The 24,469-nt window shown below is 42.8% G+C and overlaps 1 protein-coding gene across 2 annotated transcripts in view; it reads right to left on the bottom strand.

The window, feature by feature from the left end:
- Nucleotides 1-24,469, bottom strand: part of TTK (TTK protein kinase) — a 99,980-nt gene that overhangs the window by 52,515 nt on the left and 22,996 nt on the right. For both annotated transcript variants that reach the window (XM_084623177.1, XM_084623176.1), the window contains exons 4-9: nt 17,861-17,967; nt 8,628-8,771; nt 2,943-3,051; nt 2,752-2,833; nt 2,559-2,656; nt 1,584-1,683 (exon numbers count right to left, since the gene is read on the bottom strand). In XM_084623177.1, coding sequence (XP_084479303.1) covers nt 1,584-1,683; nt 2,559-2,656; nt 2,752-2,833; nt 2,943-3,051; nt 8,628-8,771; nt 17,861-17,967 — 640 coding nt within the window. The remainder of the gene's footprint in view (nt 1-1,583; nt 1,684-2,558; nt 2,657-2,751; nt 2,834-2,942; nt 3,052-8,627; nt 8,772-17,860; nt 17,968-24,469) is intronic.

The raw sequence follows: 24,469 nt of genomic DNA, 5'->3' as shown, positions 1-24,469 counted from the left end.
ATTTCTGGTATGCTTTTTTCTTTTTTAAATAAAGTGAAGCAACTAACAAAATGGTTTTAGTATTCCTAATCCAACTGTAAATTGTTTTATGCCAGCAACAAATCAAGTGGGTCTTGGGGCTGAAGCCAAAGACCAAGGGTTCAGCCTGTGGTGGCGGGACTCAGATTACAGCCTCCCACAGGGGGTTGAAGCCCTTGGGCTTCAGCTTTGTCACACACACACCCCCAACCACCCTGCTTGGGGCAGCAGGGCTCAAGTCCGTCCCCCCCCCCCGGAACCTCCTTCAGCTTTGACACACACACAACTGCCTGGGATGTCAGGGCTTGGGTTAATTCCAGTTCTGCAGTTTCTCGTTGAAGATTTTGAAATTAATTTGCAAACTTGACACTATCAAATTAGGCCTGAATAAAGGCTAGGAGAGGCTCGGTCACAACAAAAAATAATTTTCACTCTATTGATATTCACCCCTTCTTGTCAACCGTTGGAAACAGGCAACATCCACCCTAATTGAATTGACCTCATAAGCACTGACCCCCCAGTAGGTAAGGCTACTCCCATCTTTTCATGTGCTGTATATCTTGTATAAGTAGGGGCATAGCGAGCAGATCGAGGGACGTGATCGTTCCCCTCTATTCGACATTGGTGAGGCCTCATCTGGAGTACTGTGTCCAGTTTTGGGCCCCACACTTCAAGAAGGATGTGGATAAATTGGAGAGAGTCCAGCGAAGGGCAACAAAAATTATTAGGGGACTGGAACACATGAGTTATGAGGAGAGGCTGAGGGAACTGGGATTGTTTAGTCTGCAGAAGAGAAGAATGAGGGGGGATTTGATAGCTGCTTTCAACTACCTGAAAGGGGGTTCCAAAGAGGATGGCTCTAGACTGTTCTCAATGGTAGCAGATGACAGAACGAGGAGTAATGGTCTCAAGTTGCAGTGGGGGAGGTTTAGATTGGATATTAGGAAAAACTTTTTCACTAAGAGGGTGGTGAAACACTGGAATGCGTTACCTAGGGAGGTGGTCGAATCTCCTTCCTTAGAGGTTTTTAAGGTCAGGCTTGACAAAGCCCTGGCTGGGATGATTTAACTGGGAATTGGTCCTGCTTTGAGCAGGGGGTTGGACTAGATGACCTTCTGGGGTCCCTTCCAACCCTGATATTCTATGATTCTATGATTCTATGATCTATACCTGCTTACTGTATTTTTCACTCCATGCATCTGATGAAGTGGGTGATAGCCCACAAAAGTTTATACCCAAATAAATTTGTTAGTCTCTAAGGTGCCACAAGAACTCCTTGTTGTTTTTCCAATGTATCACTCTCAAAAGACGAATCCAAAAATAAACTAACTTTTGTGAGGATATAAACAGATTCATTAGTTATTTTGCCTGCACAAGTCCTACACATTTCCTCTTTTCTCTAAATATGAATTTGATCTTGCTTCTGAATTCATATTACTAGAACCCTTTTTGGTCTGAGTCACTGTTTTCATTCTCTCCCCCTCCTCCCCTCCCACACACCTAAAACATTTTTAGCTATCTACAGTTTCCACAACTACCTATTTGAAACAGAAAAATAAAGTTACCTTTAAGTCTCCCAGTTCATATGAATCATCCTCATTAAGTTTTGGTGCATGCAGTAAAAAAGGCGCAATCAAATTTGTGCATTTAGAGCCAGATATCTGCCTGTTTATATAAAAGACAATGTTAACAGTAAAAAAACTTCAAAATTTAGGGACAAATGTTCACCTGTTTTGAGCTAGTTGTGCAAACGCTGAACAGAAGTCACAAAATAATAGGAGCAGTGAGAACGCTCCGATAGCACACTGATGAGTACAATATAAAAATCTAAACAGATGACACATTATCCCATGAGGTGGCAGAAGCCCCTCCATATGAGGAGTTCTACTTGGTTTGCTTCCCTAGTAAATGGGTACATATGTAGGTTTGGAAGAATGAGATTTTTGTTTGCCCTCCCTCCCCCTTTTTTAAAAAACAGTTTTGAATAATAATAATAGATATGTTTCTTAAGCTTTTTTAGATTTTTATGGATTTAATTTTTCACAGTTACAGGAAATTACGGGAGGGGATCAAAAAATTATTTAATGATAGGCACAAATTCAAAATGTTAAAGCTTTATAACTATTAAAACAAAAATTAACATACACAAAATAAATATCCTTAAACTCTAAGTTTTCAAGCAGCATTTTTCTTACTTTACCTAATTGTACATTTCCATAATTATCTATGGAAATATATTTTCCTTAATTTGCATGCACATGGTGAAATTGATGTTTACTAACATTTACCAATAAAAATCTAATCCTTCCAAGCCTACCTATACTCCTGTACTTGAACGGTCATTTGAAAAAGTTAGTGTACCTTGTATTCATACCTATGGTAATAAAATAGGTTTAATTTTTTTTTGGCCTATAGTCATCATTGGCAGTTATGTCCAACAAAGTTGTCCATGTCCTGAAAACACTTGTCAGTTCTATCTTTAAAGAAGAGAAGGATTAAAATCTATTGTTTTGCAACAAGATTAATATAACTAACTATACCTCTTTGTAACACTAGTTGCAAGTGGAGCATCCATCTTCTTCACAGTATCTACAGCATCAGTTACTAATTTAACAGGAACTCTCCCAAATGGGCACACCTAAACATTTAAACAAATTGAAAGTTATCAAATCTGAAAAAGGGAGAAGGGGGGGCACGAGAGGAGAAAGAAGTGAGCATTGAAAAAGCTTCCACCTGGTTAGATTTGTTTAATTGCTTTAAGGGATTGCGGCCAGCCAGGACTGCATCAGACTCTTGTGGAGAGTTGTTCTTCTCCCTAAAAAATAAGGAAATACACTACAGTTATCTCAGCAGTAAAAAAACAAAAAAACCAACAAAAAACCCCCCAACACTTTGAATAAAAATATAAGAATTTAAGTTGTTACCCAAGAGAAGATCTGGGGGCATTAGCAGAAATTTCACCAGAATCACTTTTTTTCCTACTTCGGAGATTTCCAGCCATGTTTTGTGGTCCAGATTCTTGTGTGCTTGATACTATAAGTAAGTTAACAAGTAGTTTGAATTATTCAGTGACTACCAATGAAATATATTACATATTTCAAAATATGAAACTGCCCTAAGGTTACATTAACTGTAGGATTTTAATACACATCAATGAATAAGTTGCTGAAGGAAAAAAACGGTTACTAGCCTCTCTGTAACTGTTGTTCTTCAAAATGTGTTGCACATATCCATGTTGTCCGTGTGTGCGCGTGCGCCTCGAGCACAGTTGCTGGAACTTTTTCCCCCAGTGGTATCTGTCGGGTCTACTCTGGCACCCTCTAGTGCAGTGTACTCATAGTGCCAGTATAAAAGGCCTGGCCGACCTGCACCCACACAGATCTTTCTTTCTGGCCAACTCCAAAGGGGGTAGCAGTATGAGTGGTGGAATGGACATGTTCAACAGATCTCAAAGAACAACAGTTACAGGTAGGTTAGCAACCATTTTTTGAGTGCTTGCATATGTTCATTCCGTTGTAGGTGACTCCCAAGCAGTACCATAGGATGTGGGGTCAGAGTTCATGGACACGATGACTGCAAAACAACTTGACCAAAACTGGCTTTGTCCCTCACTTGTAATGGCCTAGTGGGCAGAAAACTTATGCACTGACAACCAAGTTGCTGCTCTGCAGATGTCCTGTACAGAGACCTGGGCCAGAAATGCCGATGATTAAGCTTGAGCCCTCGTGGAATGGGCAGTCAGTATAGCTGGCAGTGGAATATCCACTGTTTGTAGCATGCGCAAATGCACCAAATGATACAGAAGGAGATTCTCTGAGCTGAGATGGAGAAACCTTTTATCCTATCAACTTTGGTTTTAAAGAGTTGAGTGGATCTACGGAATGGTTTGGTTCTCTAAATATAGAATGCACGGGAACGTCTGACATCCACAGAATGGAGATGCTCCTCTGAACCTACTGTAAGAGCATATATGTGTATGTGTGCTTAAGATCTAATAAAAAGTAGTTTAGGTAAAAGCACTCTGGTTTGTATCAATCATATATCAGAAGGAGGAACTGTGTTCCCACTGATTTATTCCTGGCACTGCCTGGAGAGAAACAGCTAAGTTACCACTGCTTTGGGTTCTGAAAACTCTGTGCTCCGGTAGTGGTCCTGGCCCAGCATAAATTTGAGGTAATGCCTATGACTTGGTATGATGGAAGTATGCTTCTTGGCCCTCTATCTTCAAGATGCAATCCCCTTCTTCTAGTCCTGGGACAACTGCTGATAGAATGACCATCTTGAATTTCTGCGCTTTGGCAAAACTGTTGAGAGCTCTGAGGTCCAGTATAAGCCTCTAACCTCCCTTTTTCTTCTGTATCAGGAGCAGAAGCCTTTGCCCCTGAGATGCATGGGTACTGGGTCTATAGCTCCTATGCTGAGGAGATGGTTCACCTCTTGGCATAGTAGACTCTTGTGAGAAGGATCCCTGAAAAGGGAGAGAGAAGAGTTAGGGTTAGGGTGTCTGAGAGGAGGAAGTAAAGAGAAATGGATTGCATATCCACTCTGGACAATTTCCAAAACCCCCTTATCAGAGGTTATCTGTTCCCAGGAACTGCGGAATGGGGAGGGGTGATCTCTGAAAGAAGGAGTGGGATTTCCCAGCATGTGGTTGGGGAGAGTGTGTTCTACTGGCACCTCAACCAACCCATTGATGGTTGTGACGAAGAAGGCTGTGGTCCCGAATGCTGCTTCTTAGGGAATCTCTATTTCTTCCTTTGAGGTTGTAGGGCCTCTGAGATTGATATTGAGACATATATTGTGACGAACGGGATTTAAATTGTGGCTGAGGGCTGTATTTCCTCTTTTGGGCCAGTACGTAAATTCCCAATGAGCGGCAGGTCACCCAAGAATCTTTTGGTGTGTGAACAGACGCACCCATCTTCTTGGCGAACAGCTTTGTTCCCTCAAAGGGGAAGTCCTCCACTGCCACCAGGACCTCTTTGGGGAAATCTGATGGCTGCAGCCACAAAGCCCTTCTCATAACCACCAGAGTGGAAATTGAGCGTGACACCATATCTGCCCCATGTAGAACGGATTGGAGGGCTGTCTTTGCTCAATGAGTTGGCCCTCATTGATTATGGCCGAGAATTGGTTGTTGTGGGAATCTGGCAGCTGATCAATAAAAGAATGTAACTGCCCATAATTCTAGTAGTCATACTTGGCCAATAAGGCCTGGTAGCCAGCCACCTGCAACTGCAGAGTGGCAGCTGAGTGCACTTTCCTGCTGAACAGGTCTAAGCGTTTCCCATCCCAATTAGATGGAGTAGACCTAGATTGGTATTGGTGGCTCCTAGAATTAGCCACATCCATGATAATAGAGTTTGGAGGTGGGCGAGAAAACAGAACCTCTGTGCCCTTCGCCAACATATAGTACTTTTTGTCTGCCCGCTTACAGGCTGGCAGGGCAGAGGCTGAGGTCTGCCATACGATTCTGGCAGGGTCCAGAAGCACCTCATGGGCAGGGAGTGCCACTCGCAGAGGTGGAAGCATGTAGAATATCTGCCAGTTTGTTGTGGGCTTCAATCACCTCACATAGTTGAATTTGTAGGGCTTCTGCAACCCTCTGGGCCCAGTTCTGAAAGGACTTGAAGTCATCCAACGTGGATGGCAGAGGGGGCATCACCGCCTCATCAAGCAAGGAGGATGGTAGGCGGGTTTGAAGGGTATCCTCTCTTTCTGCTTCAGGCTTGATTTCCTCCATCAGTTGTATGAGTCTGTGGTCCTTGATGCTGCCACTGAAGGAGGGCATCTCCCAGCTTGCTGTATTACACTGGGGGCCAGGGAGGTTTGCTGTCTCTAGGCTTGCCAGGGGTCTCAATATGGCCATTGGGGTACAGGGTTGGCGGCTGATACCAGGGCTGCCCATACCAAGGAAGCTGAGGAGCTAGCGGGTGCTGTGTTTGTTGCCCATGCTGGAATTGAGGTCAGTATGGTGGATATGAGGAGCATTGGGAAACCAGGTCTTCTTGCTCACTCTCCGATGCCTCTGAGAAGAAGGGTGGTGGGTGGCACGGAGAGGCCATCAATTCCAATGCCCTGGGGGAGCTGGGTACTGGAGTTCTGGTGCGGACTATGGGTGAGTCTGGTGCATCAGATATGGAGAGATCAGATACTCACTGGAATTCTGTCAGTATGGAGGGTGTCAATGCCTTTAGCTGTTAGTGCAGAGTGGCTTGTACCGACAAAGACAATGACACGGGCCTGACCATATGGTCTGCTGGTGCGACATGCACCAGCGTTGGTGCTGTTGACCGCATGACGTAGCCTTCCCTGGGCAGGATTTCTTATGTTTTTCACGTCCTCTCAGTACCAGAGCTTCCTTACAGTGCCCACTCTTTGGCCTGACCAACTTGCAGTCGGTTCAGTACCTTGCGGGCCCTGGGTACTCTGTCTACTTGGCTTCAGTGCCGATTATAGCGATGGAGATGAGGAACGTTTCTGGCTTGATCTGTGCTCGCTGTGGGGACTCTCAGACCTTTTCTTAGAGAACTTGAGTGAGTGACTCATCTCCTTGGAATCACCTGCCTTTGACGTAGAAGGTTGCAGTGATAGCTCTCGCCGGGACTTCAGAGGTTGAAGGTCAGACTCCATGAGCTGGAGTTTAAGCCTGAATTCTCTATCCTTCCTGGACAGGATTTTAGCTGCTGGCACCAATCACACTTTTATGGATTGTGCTGCTCCCCCAAGCAGCAAATACACTGTAAGTGTCCGTCTGTTACCAGGATGGATTCTTTGCAGCTCAGACACTTCTGGAAGCCTGGGGAATCAGGCATAATCTTGTTATGTACCCCCATCCCCGGTTTGACAGGAGGCAAAGCTTTTCTTCTTTTCTTTCTTCTTCTTCTTTTTTTTTTTTTGGCATGGCCAAAAGAAAAAAAGACTTAAAGTGAAGCTAAATTTGCAAAATTATGGGGGGCTAATGATCCGTTAAGGGACAGCTCTCATCTCTGTCTCTAGCCAGCACTGGTGGAGAAGAAACTGAGAGGGAAATGCCCACGCATGCTGACTAGCCTCATGGCGGGTGAGTAGCCATGCGTGTGTGGGCAGAATGGACTGCTATTGAAATTCTCCAATCAGCAGTGTGGGGTGCACGCACACCTACAACGGAGCACCGATAGGAACACCACTCAAAGTAGTAGTAAAACCTATGGTTGGACAGGAGAGTGATTTAACATCTGGTGACTATGTAAGGGCCCATTTGTTTGCTAAGAGCCAACGTGGAATGTTCATTCAAATGCCAGCCTTTGGTGAGGACTAGTGGAAGGCTGAGTGAGGCTTGCCAGCTAGAAACGGGTATTTTCCAGGTCCTGCCTGAAGGTTCCAGGAATGGCCTCTCAAAACAACAGAGACTATAGGAGTTTAGGCTATCTGAAGGTGTCATTGAGACCAAGTCCAAAGGACACAGGAGCCAGCAGCTTCTGAGAAGGAAATCTGAACTGGGATCTGTACTAAGGCTTTCCTGTGCTTGAGAGGGTAAAGAGGGTACTTTTAGATGCACAGTAAATGAGCTCTTTCAAGGGTTTACTAGTAAGTAATAAAGCAAAAGTTCATTAACCAAGTCTGGAGTAGAGCTGTGCTGACTGGGTTTTCTCACAGTGGCCTTTGTAGAGTACCTACCATATTTATCAATGAGCACCCAGTTCCTGGGGACAAGGTCTTGGGAATAAGGGAGCAGAGTAAGACATGATAATATAAACATTTCCATGTGTTTAGTTCAGTGGTGCCAGCAATTACCTGAGCTCAGGAAGCAGAAAACCTGGGTTCGTGATAAAGTGGTTCAAATTTGTATTTGTAAAGAGATGTAATTCCTATCCTAATCTGACTGGGATAAATACATTATGCAATCCAGACTGACCCCTTTCCTAGAGTTTAACTTCACTGATGATCCAAATGGAACCTCTTCAGCCTACACGTTTTGCCCAAGCTCAACTGTTCGTAGTTCCTGGCAGAAGCGTCATGTCCCAAACCCTAGTACCTTCTCCACTAATACTCTCCCAATCAACCCTCTTATATCCTGCTTTGAGTTAACAAAATGCACCTTCCAGTTGCCCAGCAGTAAAGATGCCACATTTCTATGCAGGTTCCAAACACCTAACATCATGATGACTTAGTCTTAGAGGATTCTTAAGCAGAATCTTTGATTCTGCCATCCTATTACAATATTACACATTAGAAAAGGAATTCCATCTTGGCCTTCTTAACTAGAACTAAAGGCACTATATCACAACATTTTTTTAAATGTTAGAATAAAAGGACTATCTAGGTATTTACATGGCCCTCACCAACAAACAGCATTCAAGAACCACAATCATTTATGGATTTTATCCTATGAGATATGGAACTATTTTTCCCATTTGCAGATGAGGAATGGAGACACCGGGTAACTTAAGTCAATTTGCAAAGGTCTGTGACCCAACGAAGAACTGAACACAGGTCTCAAATCTCAGTCCAGTGCTTCATCCTCTAGAAGATCCTTCCAACTATATTAGTACTATTATTGCATCATTCAAAAAACAAAATGAATATTTAAGCTCAACTGTAACTTTAGAATACTGAAATGCACTAACCTGTGAAGTTCTCTTTCTCTTCATCTGAAAGCAACTGCCTTTTCTGCAAGTGTAGGTTTTGTAGAGCAATTTCCAACATGTCTGGTGGAACTGCACAGCATTCCACAGCTTTTTGAAGAAGCTGTTTACACTTCTTTACATTTCCTAGTAAGCAGTAAGGGACAGAGAATTAATTACAAGTTTAGTGAATACAAAAGATACCAATTAAACTAACAGGCAATATGCTCTTAAGCTCCTTTTGTATTAGCATTTTGTTTGGTATGTGCTTTGCATTACCCTCTCAAGATCAGCGTATTCCAAATCCACTACTGATTTTGTGATCTCCCATTTATCAAAGAGACACTGATTGCCCACCCACCTCATAAAGCAAAAATTATGACAGAGGAAATAGGAAAAGCCAGACATATTTTCACTTGAAGTTGTGTATTGCATCATTGTTGGCATTTACTCATCAGCTACAACTACAACCCACTACATTGTTTTATGTTCTAAAAAAACAGTGACTTTTTAAGATGTATCCCAGAAAAGAAAAGGCATATTTTAAAAGTAAAAGATTCTATAATGACTTCCTAGGTCTGATAAAAACAGTCTCTATAATCCCTGTAAATTTTGATTCATGAAGAGCACACAAATAGAAGTTGTGACTTAAATAAATCCAGCAAAACTAGATAAGGAATAAGAAACAAAAGTGACAAGTCCACTAAGGAAGCTACACCAGGAAAACAAAGCTAAACAAAAACCACACATGAGGAATCCGGGGGAAGGATGAGGAGGAAGAATATTGTTTAATTAAGAGAGAAGGAATTGTGCTCAGCATATTATTTCCACTTCTAATATATAAATACAAGAGATATTTAGTGAGTATATTAAAGTTTTTGCTAAAAACAGAATTTGCTTTAAAATACATACATATATACATAGATAATTATTATAAAATTGTGCATTAGAGAGAGAGACACACACACCCCAGGAAAAAAGCCGACCTTGGCCAAATTTCACCTGCCCTCCCCACTATCACTTACCCAGAACCAGTGTGAAATACTTAGCATCTGATAGTACTTATCTGTACAGTGCTTTGAACAAGTAATCAAGTAAATCTGGTCCCCCTCTAGTGCCTTATCCATATACTCAGCCTATTACTATTACCATTTACTCTGTTAATAGAAGTGGTAGGGAGCTGTGCTGTGGATCTAAATGTCATATCCTGCTGATTACCCAAGCTGGGGGTTAATATGGGTCCACATACTGGAATTATTATTTGCTTGTTTTTAAAATTAGGAAATTACATCCAAAATAACCTACATTAAAAGAACATTAAGGTTGCAATGTCAAGCAGTCAAATTCTAAAATGCCATACATAAGGTTGTACATGCAGCCTTAATTTACCCCCTTGTGCACGTCCATTATGATACAGTCTTTAATTATATGTTCACTACTATTGTTCCCCCCAGAGGACTCATACCTGATTCAAGTGAATGGATAGTTATTCAAGATTTCTTATCTTTCTCTTTCAGTGTGTGGCCCCAGGCTTTATTAACTGCACACCATTCAAACCCTGCACTGAACACAAAATTAATTTCCTCTCAGGCGTTTCTATGGTGCTTTCACCATACTATCCAAGAGTATCACAAACATTAATGAATTTTTTTCCACAACACTGGTGAGAATAGGTTCTATTATTATCCCCATTTTATAGGTGAGGTATTGTGGCACAGAGAGATTAAGGTCAAAAGTGTCCACTAATTTGGATGCTCAATTTGAGACACTTAAGTCCTGATTTTCTAGAGTACATAGCACTTCATATGCTCAAAGCACAGCTCCACTTAACTTTAATTGAAGTCACAAATGCTGAGCACCTGTAATCTGGCCCCTTCTCTCATTTTGGGCACCCAAAAAATGAGGAACACAATTAGGGCCAGCTCTACAACAGGACTCGGGTGCCTGACACTTTAGGCAACACAAATATCCTCAAATCCCCCACTCAGTGGCCTCCTTACTCTGTAGACACCTATTTTATGTTCCTAAAGCTCATGCTTCATGGCTTCAATTGGTCACCAGTTCCTTCACCACCACAGTGCATTCTCAGAAGTTTTTGGTCTCCCTTCCTCTGAAGGATGGACATGGCTGGAGATGGAACACTGCCAGGTGGTCCAAGGTGACACCAAGCATTCTCTCTCTCTCTCATGTGCTTAGCTGGTTGGTTCTTGCTCACATATCTAGGGTCTAACTGATTGCCATATGTGCCAAAGGAAAGGAATTTTCCCCCAAGTCAGATTGGCAGTGACCTTGGGAGTATTTCACCTTCTTCTTTCCCTTTCAACAATCCCCAACCTCATTCACTACACACTTTCCAGCTTCTTCAACTAATAAGGCAGGGGCCCTACAGACAGCCTCATTCACTATACGACCCTGATTAATGCCCATATTGATTTCTGAGCACTGAATAAGATGGGGTCCTGTGGTGGTCAGGGGATACAACTATGTGATCATGCTATTAAAAATCTTTCATTATGTATACACACAAGGGTGTCAAATTAAGGCTGTATGGACAACCTTAATTCTGGCATTTTCTACTTTTGAATGCTTGACTTTGCAACCTTACTATTCAGAGTTGGGTATTTTTGGAAGTAGCTTCCTATAATGAATGCTAACAACTATTGCATTTACAAATATTCAGTAAGTTTTTGTAAATGAAGACAAAAGAGGAGGAGGAGCTGTTGGAGCAACTAATTAAGTCAGTGACCAGGCATAATTATTTATCACATTCCCTCATAGCCTCCAATATCTAGAAAGAAGAATCTAGTTCTCTGTAAGCGGAGGTATACGTAACGAGAAAGTCTAGCTGCCGTCTCTAGGGGCCATTGTGACATTCAAAAAAAGGAAAAAAGAGTCACTGCCAAGTACTGGAGGCAGTTTCTCCAGGAGGAGAGGAACGTTTAGGGGAGCATAAAACAAAGCAGTTGGGTAATATGTCATACATATTATGGGTAATAACAAGGGAACTATGGGCTAGAGACCAGAATAAAGGAACAGAACAGACAAGGAGGGGTGCCTGTGAAACCGAAGACACCGATTAACTTTCTCCAAGAAAGGCTACACTTACTATATTAAGTGTTGCTAAAATACATAAACACCTTTCCCTTTATTTTTCCATTTAATTAAGTCCTGTAATTACTTCAGGAATTTTGTTTGATCATAACACAGGTGTTTCATAAGCCACTCTTTATTAAGACATGCTCCATAGTATGATAAAGTTTGAGAACTCCTGCTATCATCTACCTACTGTAGTTTGTAACAAAGTAGTGACTATAGATGCCAACTATACAGTGTATGCAGGAGCATTGCACTGAGCACAGACCAGCAATATCAGTGAGTACGGATATCATGGGTTTAGAGACTGAATACAAACCTGATGAGAGAATCTCTTTCCATAACACAATTTTTATCCACCCTGGATATCAAAAAAAAGATATTTAACCATTTTCCTTTGACAAAATAAACCTGAATAAAATTAAATTTGAAATTATGACAACCTATGTTAAGCCCTAATCTATTAAAATCACTTAAAAAAAATACACTGCATCACTGAGCTTTTCAAAAATGTTATTGGGTTAAAAAGGTGCTGCTGTTTTAATTATATATAGAATTGGGGGAACATTTCAACTTCTTAGGTCAACACAAGCTTCACAAATATTTCATAAAGGTCACATGCTGCATTAAGTATTTGTATTATTTTCCATCTTTACAACAGAGAGAATGCTCTAGACCAGGGATCTCAAACTCAAATCACCACGAGGGGCACATGAGGACTAGTACATTGGCCCGAGGGCCGCATCACTGAAACCTTTTCATACAACGATACAAAAGTATAGTCAAAAATGAAAAAAAATGAAGAGTAATATAGTATGCTATTAAGAGTCAATGTATTGACTATTTTAAAACTGTAATGCGAAGAGGGGTTTTAACAAAATATAAACACCTGTAACTACTCCTTATGGGTCAGTAACACTGATGATGATCTACACTAACAGTCCATCAACACAGTTGTAATGGCAGGAACTTTTTAAAGTAACTATTCATACAAAATACGTTGCCACTTTTAATAAACATTCTTCCCAACTACTCACAGCAAAGAATCATACATGCTGAACTTCATACCTCAGACTGCTCGTCTAGTCCATGAGGCCCCGTCCCTGACCCGCTTCTTCCCACCCCTCCCCCACCCCCCATTCCAACCCATTCCCCCAAGTCCCTGCCCCAACACCACCAGTGGAGTTGGTGCCTATGGCAGGCCACGGGAAATAACTCCACTGGCTGCATGCATTAACCCAGAAACCGCAGCCTCTCCTTTTAAATTGCCAACCCATTTTAAATGGCCAACCCAATGGCTACTTCATATGGGAAATGAGGGCGCTGCTGTTTGAAACCATTCCCACATGTTATGAAGGTTAAAGAAGCCAAAAGACTGTGGCTTACCATGGCTGCCTGCAAGCCGAATTCAGTTGCCTGGCCCTGCGTGAGTGATCTTTCACACCAAACCGGCATACCCACAATAAGAGGCAAAATGCGACCTTTTAATGAAAGTACATGTGCTCTGTAATGTTAACAGCAAGGTTTACCGTGAAAGAGTCTACCCATTGTTCTATAAAATGGGTCTTTTTAACTTCCACTCTCCCTTTTATTTCCTCCACCAGCTGCATATGTTTCTCCTTCCCAGAGGCTAGCGAAGATTAGAAGGCGAAAAAAACTGCACTCACGATGAAATGTTCTCTGACCTCATGCTGTCCTCCCACACTGACAGAGCACAGCAAAATACATGGAGGCAGACAATCTCAGAGTGCAGGAAAACACAATATGACCGCGAAGAGAGGTGGCACGCTGAAGATGGCAGGTGGCGTCAGCTTGCTGAAAGAAGGCAGGAGTCAATGCTCAGGCTGCTGGAGGATCAAACTCATATGCTCCAGTGTATGATTGAGCTGCAGGAAAGGCAGCAGGAACACAGACCGCCGCTACAGCCCCTATGTAAACAACTGCCCTCCTCCCCAAGTTCCATAACCTCCTCACCCAGACGCCCAAGAACGCGGTGCGGGGGCATCCTGCCACTCAGCCACTCCACTCCAGTGGATTGCCCAAGCAACAGAAGGCTGGCATTCAATAAGTTTTAAAGTGCTGTGTGGCCTTGTCCTTCCCTCCTCCACCACCGCACCTGGTGCTTCCCTCCTCCACCACCCCTCCCGGGCTACCTTGGCAGTTAACCACCTAGTTGTGTGATGAATAAATAAAGAATGCATGAATGTGAAGCAACAATGACTTTATTGTCTCTGCAAGTGGTGATCGAAGGGAGGGTGCTTAGCTTACAGGAAAGTAGAGTAAACCCGGGGCGTGGGGGCGGTGTTTCCATCAAAGAGAAACAACAGAACTTTCACACTATAGCCTGGTCATTCCTGAAACTGGTTTTCAAAGCTTCTCTGATGTGCACTGCGCCCTCCTGTACTCTTCTAACCGCCCTGGTGTCTGGATGCGCGTAATCAGCGACCAGGTGATTCGCCTCAACCTCCCACCCTGCTATAAACATCTCCCCCTTACTCTCACAGAGATTGTGGAGTGCAAACAATCAGTAACAACAACAATGGGAAAATTGGTTTCGCTGAGGCCTAAACAACTCAGTAAGCTGCGCCAGCGCACTTTTAAATGCCGAAATGCACATTCTACCACTATTCTGCACTTGCTCAGCCTATAATTGAACTGCTCCTTACTACTGTTCAGGCTGCATGTGTATGGCTTCATGAGCCATGGCATTAAGGGGTAAGCTGGGTCCCCAAGGATAACTATAGGCATTTCAACATCCCAAAGGTTACTTTCTGGTCTGGAAAGTAAGTCCCTTGCTGCAGCTGTTCAATAAGACCAGAGTTCCTGAAGATGCGAGCGTTATGTACCTTTCCCGGCCATCCCACGTTGATGTTGGTGAAACGTCCCTTGTGATCCACCAGTGCTTGCAGCACCATTGAAAAATACCCCTTGCGGTTTATGTACTCGCTGCCTTGGTGCTCCGGTGCCAAGATAGGGATATGGGTTCCGTCTATCATCCCACCACAGTTAGGGAATCCCATTGCAGCAAAGCCATCCACTATGACCTACACATTTCCCAGAGTCACTACCCTTGATAGCAGCAGCTCAGTGATTGCGTTGGCTACTTGCATCACAGCAGCCCCCACAGTAGATTTGCCCACTCCAAATTGATTCCCGACTGACCGGTAGCTGTCTGGCGTTGCAAGCTTCCACAGGCCTATCACCACTCGCTTCTCCTCTTGGTATTCTTGCGCTTCAGGGCAAGGGAAAGCGAGTCACAAAGTTCCATGAAAGTGCCCTTACGCATGCGAAAGTTTCGCAGCCACTGGGAATCATCCCAGACCTGCAACACTATGCGGTCCCACCAGCCTGTGCTTGTTTCCAGGGCCCAGAATTGGCGTTCCACACCATGATGTGCACACTGCAGGGGCCCGTACTTTGTGAGAAGTCTATGTCCATGTCCTCATCACTCTCATCACCGCGCTGCAGTCACCTCCTCCTCTCCTGGTTTCACTTTTCTTGCAGGTTATGGTTCTACATATTCTGCTGGATAATGCGAGTGGTGTTTTTTTGTGCTCATAATTGCCGTGGTGATCTGAGTTGGCTCTATGTTCCCAGCGCTATGGCGTCTGCGCTGAAAAAAGGAGCAAAACGATTGTCTGCCTTTGCTCCGACGGAGGGAGGGGCGACTGACAACATGGCTTACAGGGTTGGCTTGCAGGGAATTAAAATCAATAAAGGGGGTGGCTTTGCATCAAGGAGAAACAGAATGGCCCCCTTAAGGATAGAGCTCAAAACTCTGGGTTTAGCAGGTCGTTGATTTCACAGAGGGAGGAAGGAAGGGGGGAGAAAATGAATATAAAACAAATCTGGTCTATTTCTTGTTTTGATCCACTTCATCTATCTTTATACATCTTGCTGATAGCAGACGGTGTAGTACGACTGCTGGCAGGACTGAATTGCCATGAGACTAAACTTAAAAGGGAAATGACCTGGCTGAGTCACTCCCATGTCTTCCCAGGCATCCCTGACCGACCTCACCGAAGTCAGCTAAAAGAGTACCCTGGAGTACGGTGACAATGGCTACCAGTCATACTGCACTGTCTGCTGCCAAAAGGCAATGAGCTGTTGCTGTGTAGCAATGCAGTACCGTGTCTGCCAGCACCCAGGAGACATACAGTGACAGTGAGCTGAGCGGGCTCCATGCTTGCCATGGTATGGCATCTGCACGGGTAACCCAGGAAAAAAGGCGCGAAAGGATGGTCTGCCTTTGCTTTCCAGGAGGGAGGGAGGGAAGGGGGGGGCTTGATGATATGTACCCAGAACCACCCCTGTCATAAATATAAAGGGAAGGGTAAACCCCTTGGAAATCCCTCCTGGCCAGGGGAAAGCTCCTCTCACCTGTAAAGGGTTAAGAAGCTAAAGGTAACCTCGCTGGTACCTGACCAAAATGACCAATGAGGAGACAAGATACTTTCAAAAGCTGGGAGGAGGGAGAGAAACAAAGGGTCTGTGTCTGTCTGTAGTCGTCTTGGCCAGGGACAGAACAGGAATGGAGTCTTAGAACTTTTAGTAAGTAATCTAGCTAGGTATGTGTTAGCTTATGATTTCTTTAAATGGCTGAGAAAAGGATTGTGCTGAATAGAATAACTATTTCTGTCTGTGTATCTTCTTTGTAACTTAAGGTTTTGCCTAGAGGGGTTCTCTATGTTTTTGAATCTAATTACCCTGTAAGATATCTACCATCCTGATTTTACAGGGGGGATTTCTTTATTTCCATTTACTTCTATTTTTTATTAAAAGTCTTCTTGTAAAACACTGAATGCTTTTTCATTGTTCTCAGATCCAAGGGTTTGGGTCTGTGGTCACCTATGCAAATTGGTGAGGCTTTTTATCCAACATTTCCCAGGAAAGGGGGGGTGCAAGTGTTGGGAGGATTGTTCATTGTTCTTAAGATCCAAGGGTCTGGGTCTGTAGTCACCTAGGCAAATTGGTGAGGCTTTTTACCAAACCTTGTCCAGGAAGTGGGGTGCAAGGTTTTGGGAAGTATTTTGGGGGGAAGGACGCGTCCAAACAGCTCTTCCCCAGTAACCAGTATTAGTTTGGTGGTGGTAGCGGCCAGTCCAAGGATAACGGGCGTAATATTTTGTACCTTGGGGAAGTTTTGACCTAAGCTGGTAAAGATAAGCTTAGGAGGTTTTTCATGCAGGTCCCCACATCTGTACCCTAGAGTTCAGAGTGGGGGAGGAACCTTGACAACCCCGACAATGTTTTTGCCCCATCAGGAATGGTATTTCTACCCAGAATTCAAATTGGCGCAGAGACAGTAGGAACTGGGGGATAGCTACTTACAGTGCAACGCTCTGGAAGTCAACGGTTGCCTCGGTACTGTGGATGTACTCCACCAACTAAATGCATTAGAGCATTTGTGTGGGGACAGACACAATCAACTGCATAAAAACGCTTTCTACAAAACCGACTTCTATAAATTCAACCTAATTTCATAGTGTAGACATACCCTTAGATAGCTAACCTGCCTCTTCCTCGATTTTTCTAATTTCAGTTGAGAGTTGTTTAGAAGTTTGTCAGAGATATTAATTAGGAGTTAAAAACTACAGGGTGTGAGGGGAGATGATTGACCCAAAATACTTTTTGGATTGGCTGCCCTGTTCTTGATTGAAAGATGGAGACCCTTCTTTGTACTGGTGGAAAAAACTTCACAGAAAAGGCAAGTCTTCACACGCCACATTAACCAGTTTCCATAGAAAAATTTTGTGCAGACAATCATCATATCTCGGACTTCTAGGCAGTGAAGTAGTATTACAAAGTCTCTCCTATCTCATATGAAGCTATACTAGAAAATGTTGGAAAATCTGCTCTAACTATATGGATTATGTAGGCTTCAGTAATCAGTCCTAAATATACCATATTCAACAGAACACACTTTCTAAAACAAATCTGAGACACACGTTCTACTAAAATGAAAAAAACCCACACTTTTCTGAAGGGAAGAAACCAGGGCATTTTAGATCAAATGGAAGGAAAAAGTACTTTCTAAATTCTTAAATTTTCCTGATTAAGTACCTACTACACAATATTCTATTTTCTTAATTATACTGATTTTAAAAAAAAAAAAGAAAAAGCTTCTAATATTAGACACATACCTTGTGACAGTTCGAATTGTGCCAAAGCTACGTGCACGAAAGCAAATTTCTTGCAGTTCAGTCTGGCAAGATGAAACTGGTCACGTGCCTCCTCTGGGTCTTGAAACCTGTAAAATAGAACACTGACAGTTATGTAGAGAGGAAAAGCTGGAAATGAAAGAGTAAAGGAAATTTAAGGGCAGGGTTCCATATATTTAGTGATGGACAAGGAATCTGCTGCAAAATTCACCTTTGCCACAGTACTGCCCTCCAGAAGCTAAACAAAAATCTTTCTACTCATCACAACTGTTAAAAAATAAATTAAACAAATGTATACTATTTCCTTGAGTCTGCAGGAAGACTGAAAGAACAGAGGCGTTAACTGCCCTAGTCAATATCAGCGAGGGTATTCTCAAACTCTTCAGGATAATTTTAACTACCAATACTTTTTTCTTGCAGATAATTTTAGCTGAAAAATTTAGTTAATATACTTAAAACACACACAAGCCTCCAACATGTGTGCAAGGTGCTAAGTGTCAAAGCCTCCAGTTTTCCCCTAACTTATGTTTTTGCCATTATAAAAATTTGCAGTATACCAAAAAAATTATCACCTCATTCTAATGTGAAAAAATGAATACAACATCAAGACACAGGAGCACTATAATTAATTGATTTCTGAAATGAATCTGTCACAGAATTTGCAGTTTGCCACACCAAACTGTTGCAGAATGCAGGGATTTTGCCACAGAAACAAGGTCCAGTTTCCCAAGGCATATAGGGGATTTTGTTTTAGGGACATGGCCAAGATTTAGCAGTCCTCCTTGAAAAGTACAGTTTCATATGTACCTCCTCATATTTAGCTTTAAATAGCTTCACTACTACTGGTGAGGCAATATCTTTTGTTGGACCACATTATTCTAGAAGACCTGAAGAAGACCTTTTTATAAGCATGAAAGCTTGTCTCTCTCACCAACAGAAGGTGGCCCAATAAGAGAGAGAGATATTACCTCTCTCACCTTGTCTCTCTAATCTCCTAGGACCGACACGACTACGACACTGCATTCACTGTTGTTGACTCTCAGATATTTAAGCAGGGCAACCACAATTACAGGTATGAGATGTTAGCACACAACGTAACATCCTTCTAAATATCCCTGATCACATACATCCACTCCAAATGCAAGTTAAGGCAGAGCAAGGTTCATATCTATATTACATTCAAATAAAAAGAAGAGATCATTCTAGTTTCGGAGGGAGGGATGGGCTGACCATGACAGTTTTTGTGGCATATGTTTTCTATACAACTAAATTGGGAGTTCTGTAAAAGGAGTTTAGTAGATGGACAAAAAGATACAATTCACAATCAAGAAAGATGACAACTTTAGCTAAAAGCCTATCTGGTTCATTGGCAAAGTGAAGTCAGCAGTTCAAAATAAAAAAGCAACATATAACAAATGGAAATAAGGGGAAATGGATAGCAATTACTATAAAAGTAGAAGTTATGCAGTGCATAAAACTGACAAGGGAAACTAAGGCCATGTCAAACCCAAGGCAGACAGGGTTAAGGACAATGAGAAGAACCATTTCTGTTTGTTTTTAAGTATACGAAGTTCATAAAAATTCTAGCAATGGTATAGGCCCCTTACTAGATGGAGATGGTAAAATTGTTAATGATGATGCAGAACAGGCAGAAGCATTCAATAAATGTATCTTTTTTGTATTTGGAAAGAAGCTAGATGATCTACTTGCCTCACATGAGGAAAATAAAGCACTTTCCAGTCCACTAGTAACCAAGGAGGATGTTAGACAATAGGTACTAGGAGTAAATATTTTTAAATCAGCAAGCCCACATGACTTGAGCCCAAGAGTGTTGGATTTTTAATCCTGAAATAAAACAAAAACTCCAGAACACTGGAAGAGTGCTAATGTTGTGCCAGTATTCAGAATAGACAAGTGTGATGACCTAGGTAACTATAGGCTGGTTAGCTGGACATCAATCCCAAGCAAAATAATGGAAAAGCTGATACAGGATTAAAATTAACAGAATTATTAAACAATAGGAGTATAATTAAGGCCAATTAACATGGTTTTATGGAAAAGTTTTGCCCAACAAACCTATATGTGCATAGATATAATATACTTAGATTTTTGTCAGGCATTTAACTTAGTACAGCATGACATTCTGATTAAAAAATTAGCACTATACAATATCAATAAAGCACATGTTAAATGGATTAAGAAATGGCTAACTGACAGATCTAAGAAAATACTTGTCAACGGGGAAACATCACTGAATAGGAATGTTTTTAGTGGGGTTCTGCCTGGCTTGATACTAGGCCCAAAGCTATTCAACATTTTCATCAATGATCTGGAAGTAAATATAAAAATCACTGCTTATAAAATTTGCATATGATACAAAGATGCAACAGTGGTAAACAACAAGAACAGAAATCATACAGCGTGATCTGAATCACTTGGTAAATTGGGCCCATAAAAAAAAAAAAAAGCATATTTTAATACAGCCAAATGGGAAGTCCAGGAACAAGGACTGTAGGCCATACCTACAGAAAGGGGACCATTCTCAAAAGGATTTAGGAGTCAGTGGACAAGCAACTCACCATATGCTCCCAGTGCGATGCTTTGGAGGAAAGGACTAATGTGATCCTTGGTTGTATCAATAGAGGAGTAGTGAACAGGAGTAGGAGGTGATACAGATGCTGAAATATTGTGTACGGGTCTGGTGTTCACATTTTGAAAAACCAGAGGGTACACAAAAAAATTTTGGGCTGGAGAAAATGCCCTAGGTCTGGTTTACACTACAGAGTCAAGTTGACACAAGGCACCTTATATCGACCTAACTCTGGAAGCATCTACACTTAAATTTCTCTCCCAGTGACGTAACTGCCCCACTACGCCGACTTAACTCCACCTCCATGAGCGGCACAGTCAAAGTCAATTTAATCAGGTGAATGCAGTGTCAGTGTAGACACTGTGTTGCTTATGTTGACTATTACTGGCTTTCAGGAGCCATCCCACAATGCCCCACAGTGACAGTACAATTGATACAAGTGCTCCTGGTGAGTACACGCATCCCCGACACAAGGAGCAAAGTATTGACACACAAGTTATGCAATTAGTGCAGCGGCTGTATGCCAATGTATGTTAGGTTGACTTAATTGTGTAATCCCAGAGCCGAACTGGACATCATGGCTTGTTCCAGGAGGTGTTGCTTCAGACATAGATTTACTGCAACATACACTCTCTTTTTGAAAAAACAGCAGATAGTGCATTTTTCTTTAATGTGCCACTCTGCCAGAGACAACACACACAGACTACAGGGATCACTATTCTTAATAGCCACCCCGCAAGAAGGACATGTTTAAAACCTGGTGAAGGCACAGCACTAGGGTAACTAACAACAAACTACTTAAACTATTTAACTAAATAACTAAAGGGTACTACTGAGTTAAAACTATTTACAAAGCACACAGAGAAATCTCGCCGTGGCGCAGTAAACCAGTGGGAAAAAAAGGACAGGGAACTCCAACTCAGTTCCTTCTCACCGCCCGCTGCCTGTGGTGGTAGGATGCAGAATGTCCACCGACTTACGTGGGTTTTCTTGGACCAGTTCCACCTGGATTCACAGGGAATTAATCATCCCGCTAATGAACTCCTGCTATGTTTTAAAGTAATCTGGAATAGGTGAAAATGAATCAGGACAGAAGGCTTTGCCTGGTGATGCAGATGAATTGTTGCAATATAGAAAAGAGTCCTCAACCTCCAACGGTTGTTGCACCATGGGTACTAAAAGATTGGGTACCTGGGGCAGGTTGTTACCAAGCCCTGTACTAGGCACAGGACCTTCTATGTCATTGGGATGCACTGAAGAGCTTTGTTAAGACTGCTCTTGGGAACCCAATCCAGAAGCTGACAGAATGTCCCATGGGTTCCCATACGGCCATTTTTATGTATGGTATTGGGGGGTGGGGGGGAGGGAGGAAAGGGGGCAGGCAAGCACCTGGCAGACAGCCATGGTGATCTCTCTCTTGATCTGCTACTGTACTGATGACTACGACATGTGCTAGATTTTGCCACTGAAGAATGAGTGGGAGCTAGTCTAGATCTTCTCTTCAGTAAACAGACACACAGCTCCTCCTCTGAATCCAACAAACAGAAACAGCCATCTCTGTGAGACAGTGATCTCAAACTCAAAATCACCATGAGGGCCACATGAGGATTAGTACATTGGCCCGAGGGCTGCATCACTGAAACCTTTTCATACAACGATACAAAAGTATAGTCAAAAATGAAAAAAATGAAGGGTAATATAGTATGCTATTAAAAGTCAATGTATTAACTTTTTTAAAACTGTAACGCAAAGAGGGGTTTTAACAAAATATGAACACCTGTAACTATTTCTTATATGGTCAGTAACACTGATGATTATCTACATTAACAGTCTATTAGCATAGCTGTAATGGCAGGAACTTTTTAAAGTAACTATTCAGACAAAATACGTTGCCACTTTTAACAAACGTTCTTCCCAACTACTCACAGCAAAGAATCATACATGCCGAACTTCATACCTCAGACTGCTCGTCTAGTCCGTGAGGCCCCACCCCTTCCCTGACCCCATTCCAATCCCTTCCCCAAATTCCCCGCCCCAACTCCACCCCCTCCCCGCCTCCTCCCCTGAGCACGCTACATCCCCGCTCCTCGTTCCCTCCCTCCCTCCCGGAAAGTCCTAAGCACCGCCAAACAGCTGTTTGACGGTGGGAAGCACTGAGAGGTAGGTGGAAGAGGGGGGACGCAGCGCACTCAGGGGGAGGGAGGGGAGCTTGGCTGCCAGTGCAGTCGGCGCCTATGGCAGGCCGCAGGAAATAACTACAGCCCACGGGCCATGTGTTTGAGACTCCTGCTGTGAGATGTAGCTGTATGTACAGCTCAGTGGTTTGAGCATTGGCCTGCTAAACCCAGGGTTGTGAGTTCAATCCTTGAGGGGGCCATTTAGGGATCTGGGGCAAAAATTGGGGATTGGTCCTGCTTTGAGCAGGGGGTTGGACCAGATGACCTCCTGTGGTCCCTTCCAACCCTGATATTCTATGATTCTATCTTCAGAACCGGTACAAGAGATTTAAGCCTCACTGGTACTGCATGTCTTGAAGTTGGTACTACAGATTTCCTGACCATAGAAGTAAAAGTATCTGATGGGATTGGTACCAAGCAGGGGAGCCCAGTACCAAAAAAATGCACTAACTGTGGTACCGACTGCATGACTTGAGCAGAATTTCAATATTCTGCCATAGTAGACGGTTTGTATGGATTCCCCTAAGTAAGTTCTTTGCCATTGCATCAGCTACTGCTGTCATCGGTAGCAAAATTGCTTGTGGCAGTGCTAAAGTTGGTGCTTCAACTAATAGTCTCACTTGTGCTGGCCTCGATGTTACCTCAGGAGGTACCAAGTCAATGACTAAGCTTCCTGTAGAAGTCCAACCATTGGTAACAACAAGCTGCGAGTCTCCACACACACTCTAACCTTGCTACACAATGGTTCCCTGAAGACTTACTGAAGCTTCACAGTGTCCCAAGTGCCCTTTAGAAGAGGAACTCTCTTTTGCTTTTGAAGTCAGATTTCATCCTGAGACTGACTTGTGGCTCTTACAATGTGTTCTCGGAGAAGGAAAACACTTCTTCTCCAGTTGCAGAATCTCTGACCCCACACAGCAGAAAGAGCCATAGGAGAACCACTTGAGGCCAAGAGAGAAGTGCTGGGTCTGGACAACCCAGGTCCAAGGAGGGAAGCATGGTACACTCCATGAGGTAGTCTCTCAACCTAATGTTCCTGGACTTCTGGGTCCTCTTTTTAAAAGATCTACAAATAGAGCACCTATCTCTAATATGTCCCTGGCCAAGACAAAGCAGGCAGCAGGTATAAGGGTCACTAACAGGTTGAGACCCTGCACATGAAACAGTGCTTGAAACCAAGCGACTTGGGAATAACCAAGCTCCTTGTACCAAGCAAAAACAAGCTTGGAAAAGTAAACATAAAAAACCTTTACAAAAACAGAAATGAAATATTGCCAAGGGGGAAAAAAAAAAAACATGCATACCCTAAACTACTATTTATAATATGAAGAAAAAGCTTTCCCCAGAGGAGAAAAGGAAACCTTGAGCAACAGTCCACAGACAGCACCACAGGTAGCAAGAAGGAACTGAAGAGAGCATGGGGGCAACTCCACCCTTTACACCCTCAGCTGGATGTAAGAAGTGCATAGCACATGTGCTGCCCTGATAGGTACCACTAGGGAAAACTCTGGCTAGACACACTAGTACATTAGACACACACACACACACACACACACACACAGAGAGAGAGAATAGACAGTGCAGTCTCTCAAAGAAGAACCAGCCCCTTCCACTTCTGTTTCACTGAGAATAAGTTAAGGGACTATTCATTAGCTTCATTTTATTGGGTAAAGTTATATTCTGGTAATTGACTTGTCTTTGTTTCTGTGATATCAGAAAGAAAAATAACAGTGCCTCTCATTCTGGAACACTTGAGGCCGGCAGGCTTGGATAATGTTTTTCTGAAAGATGCATTACTGTTAAATAGATAACCTGCCCTACTGA

The sequence above is a fragment of the Lepidochelys olivacea genome (genome assembly GCF_965140295.1).
Source record: "Lepidochelys olivacea isolate rLepOli2 genome assembly, chromosome: 3".
NCBI lineage: Eukaryota > Metazoa > Chordata > Testudines > Cheloniidae > Lepidochelys > Lepidochelys olivacea.
The sequence above is the reverse complement of the archived record's forward strand: the minus strand, read 5'-3'. Positions and strand labels throughout refer to the sequence as shown.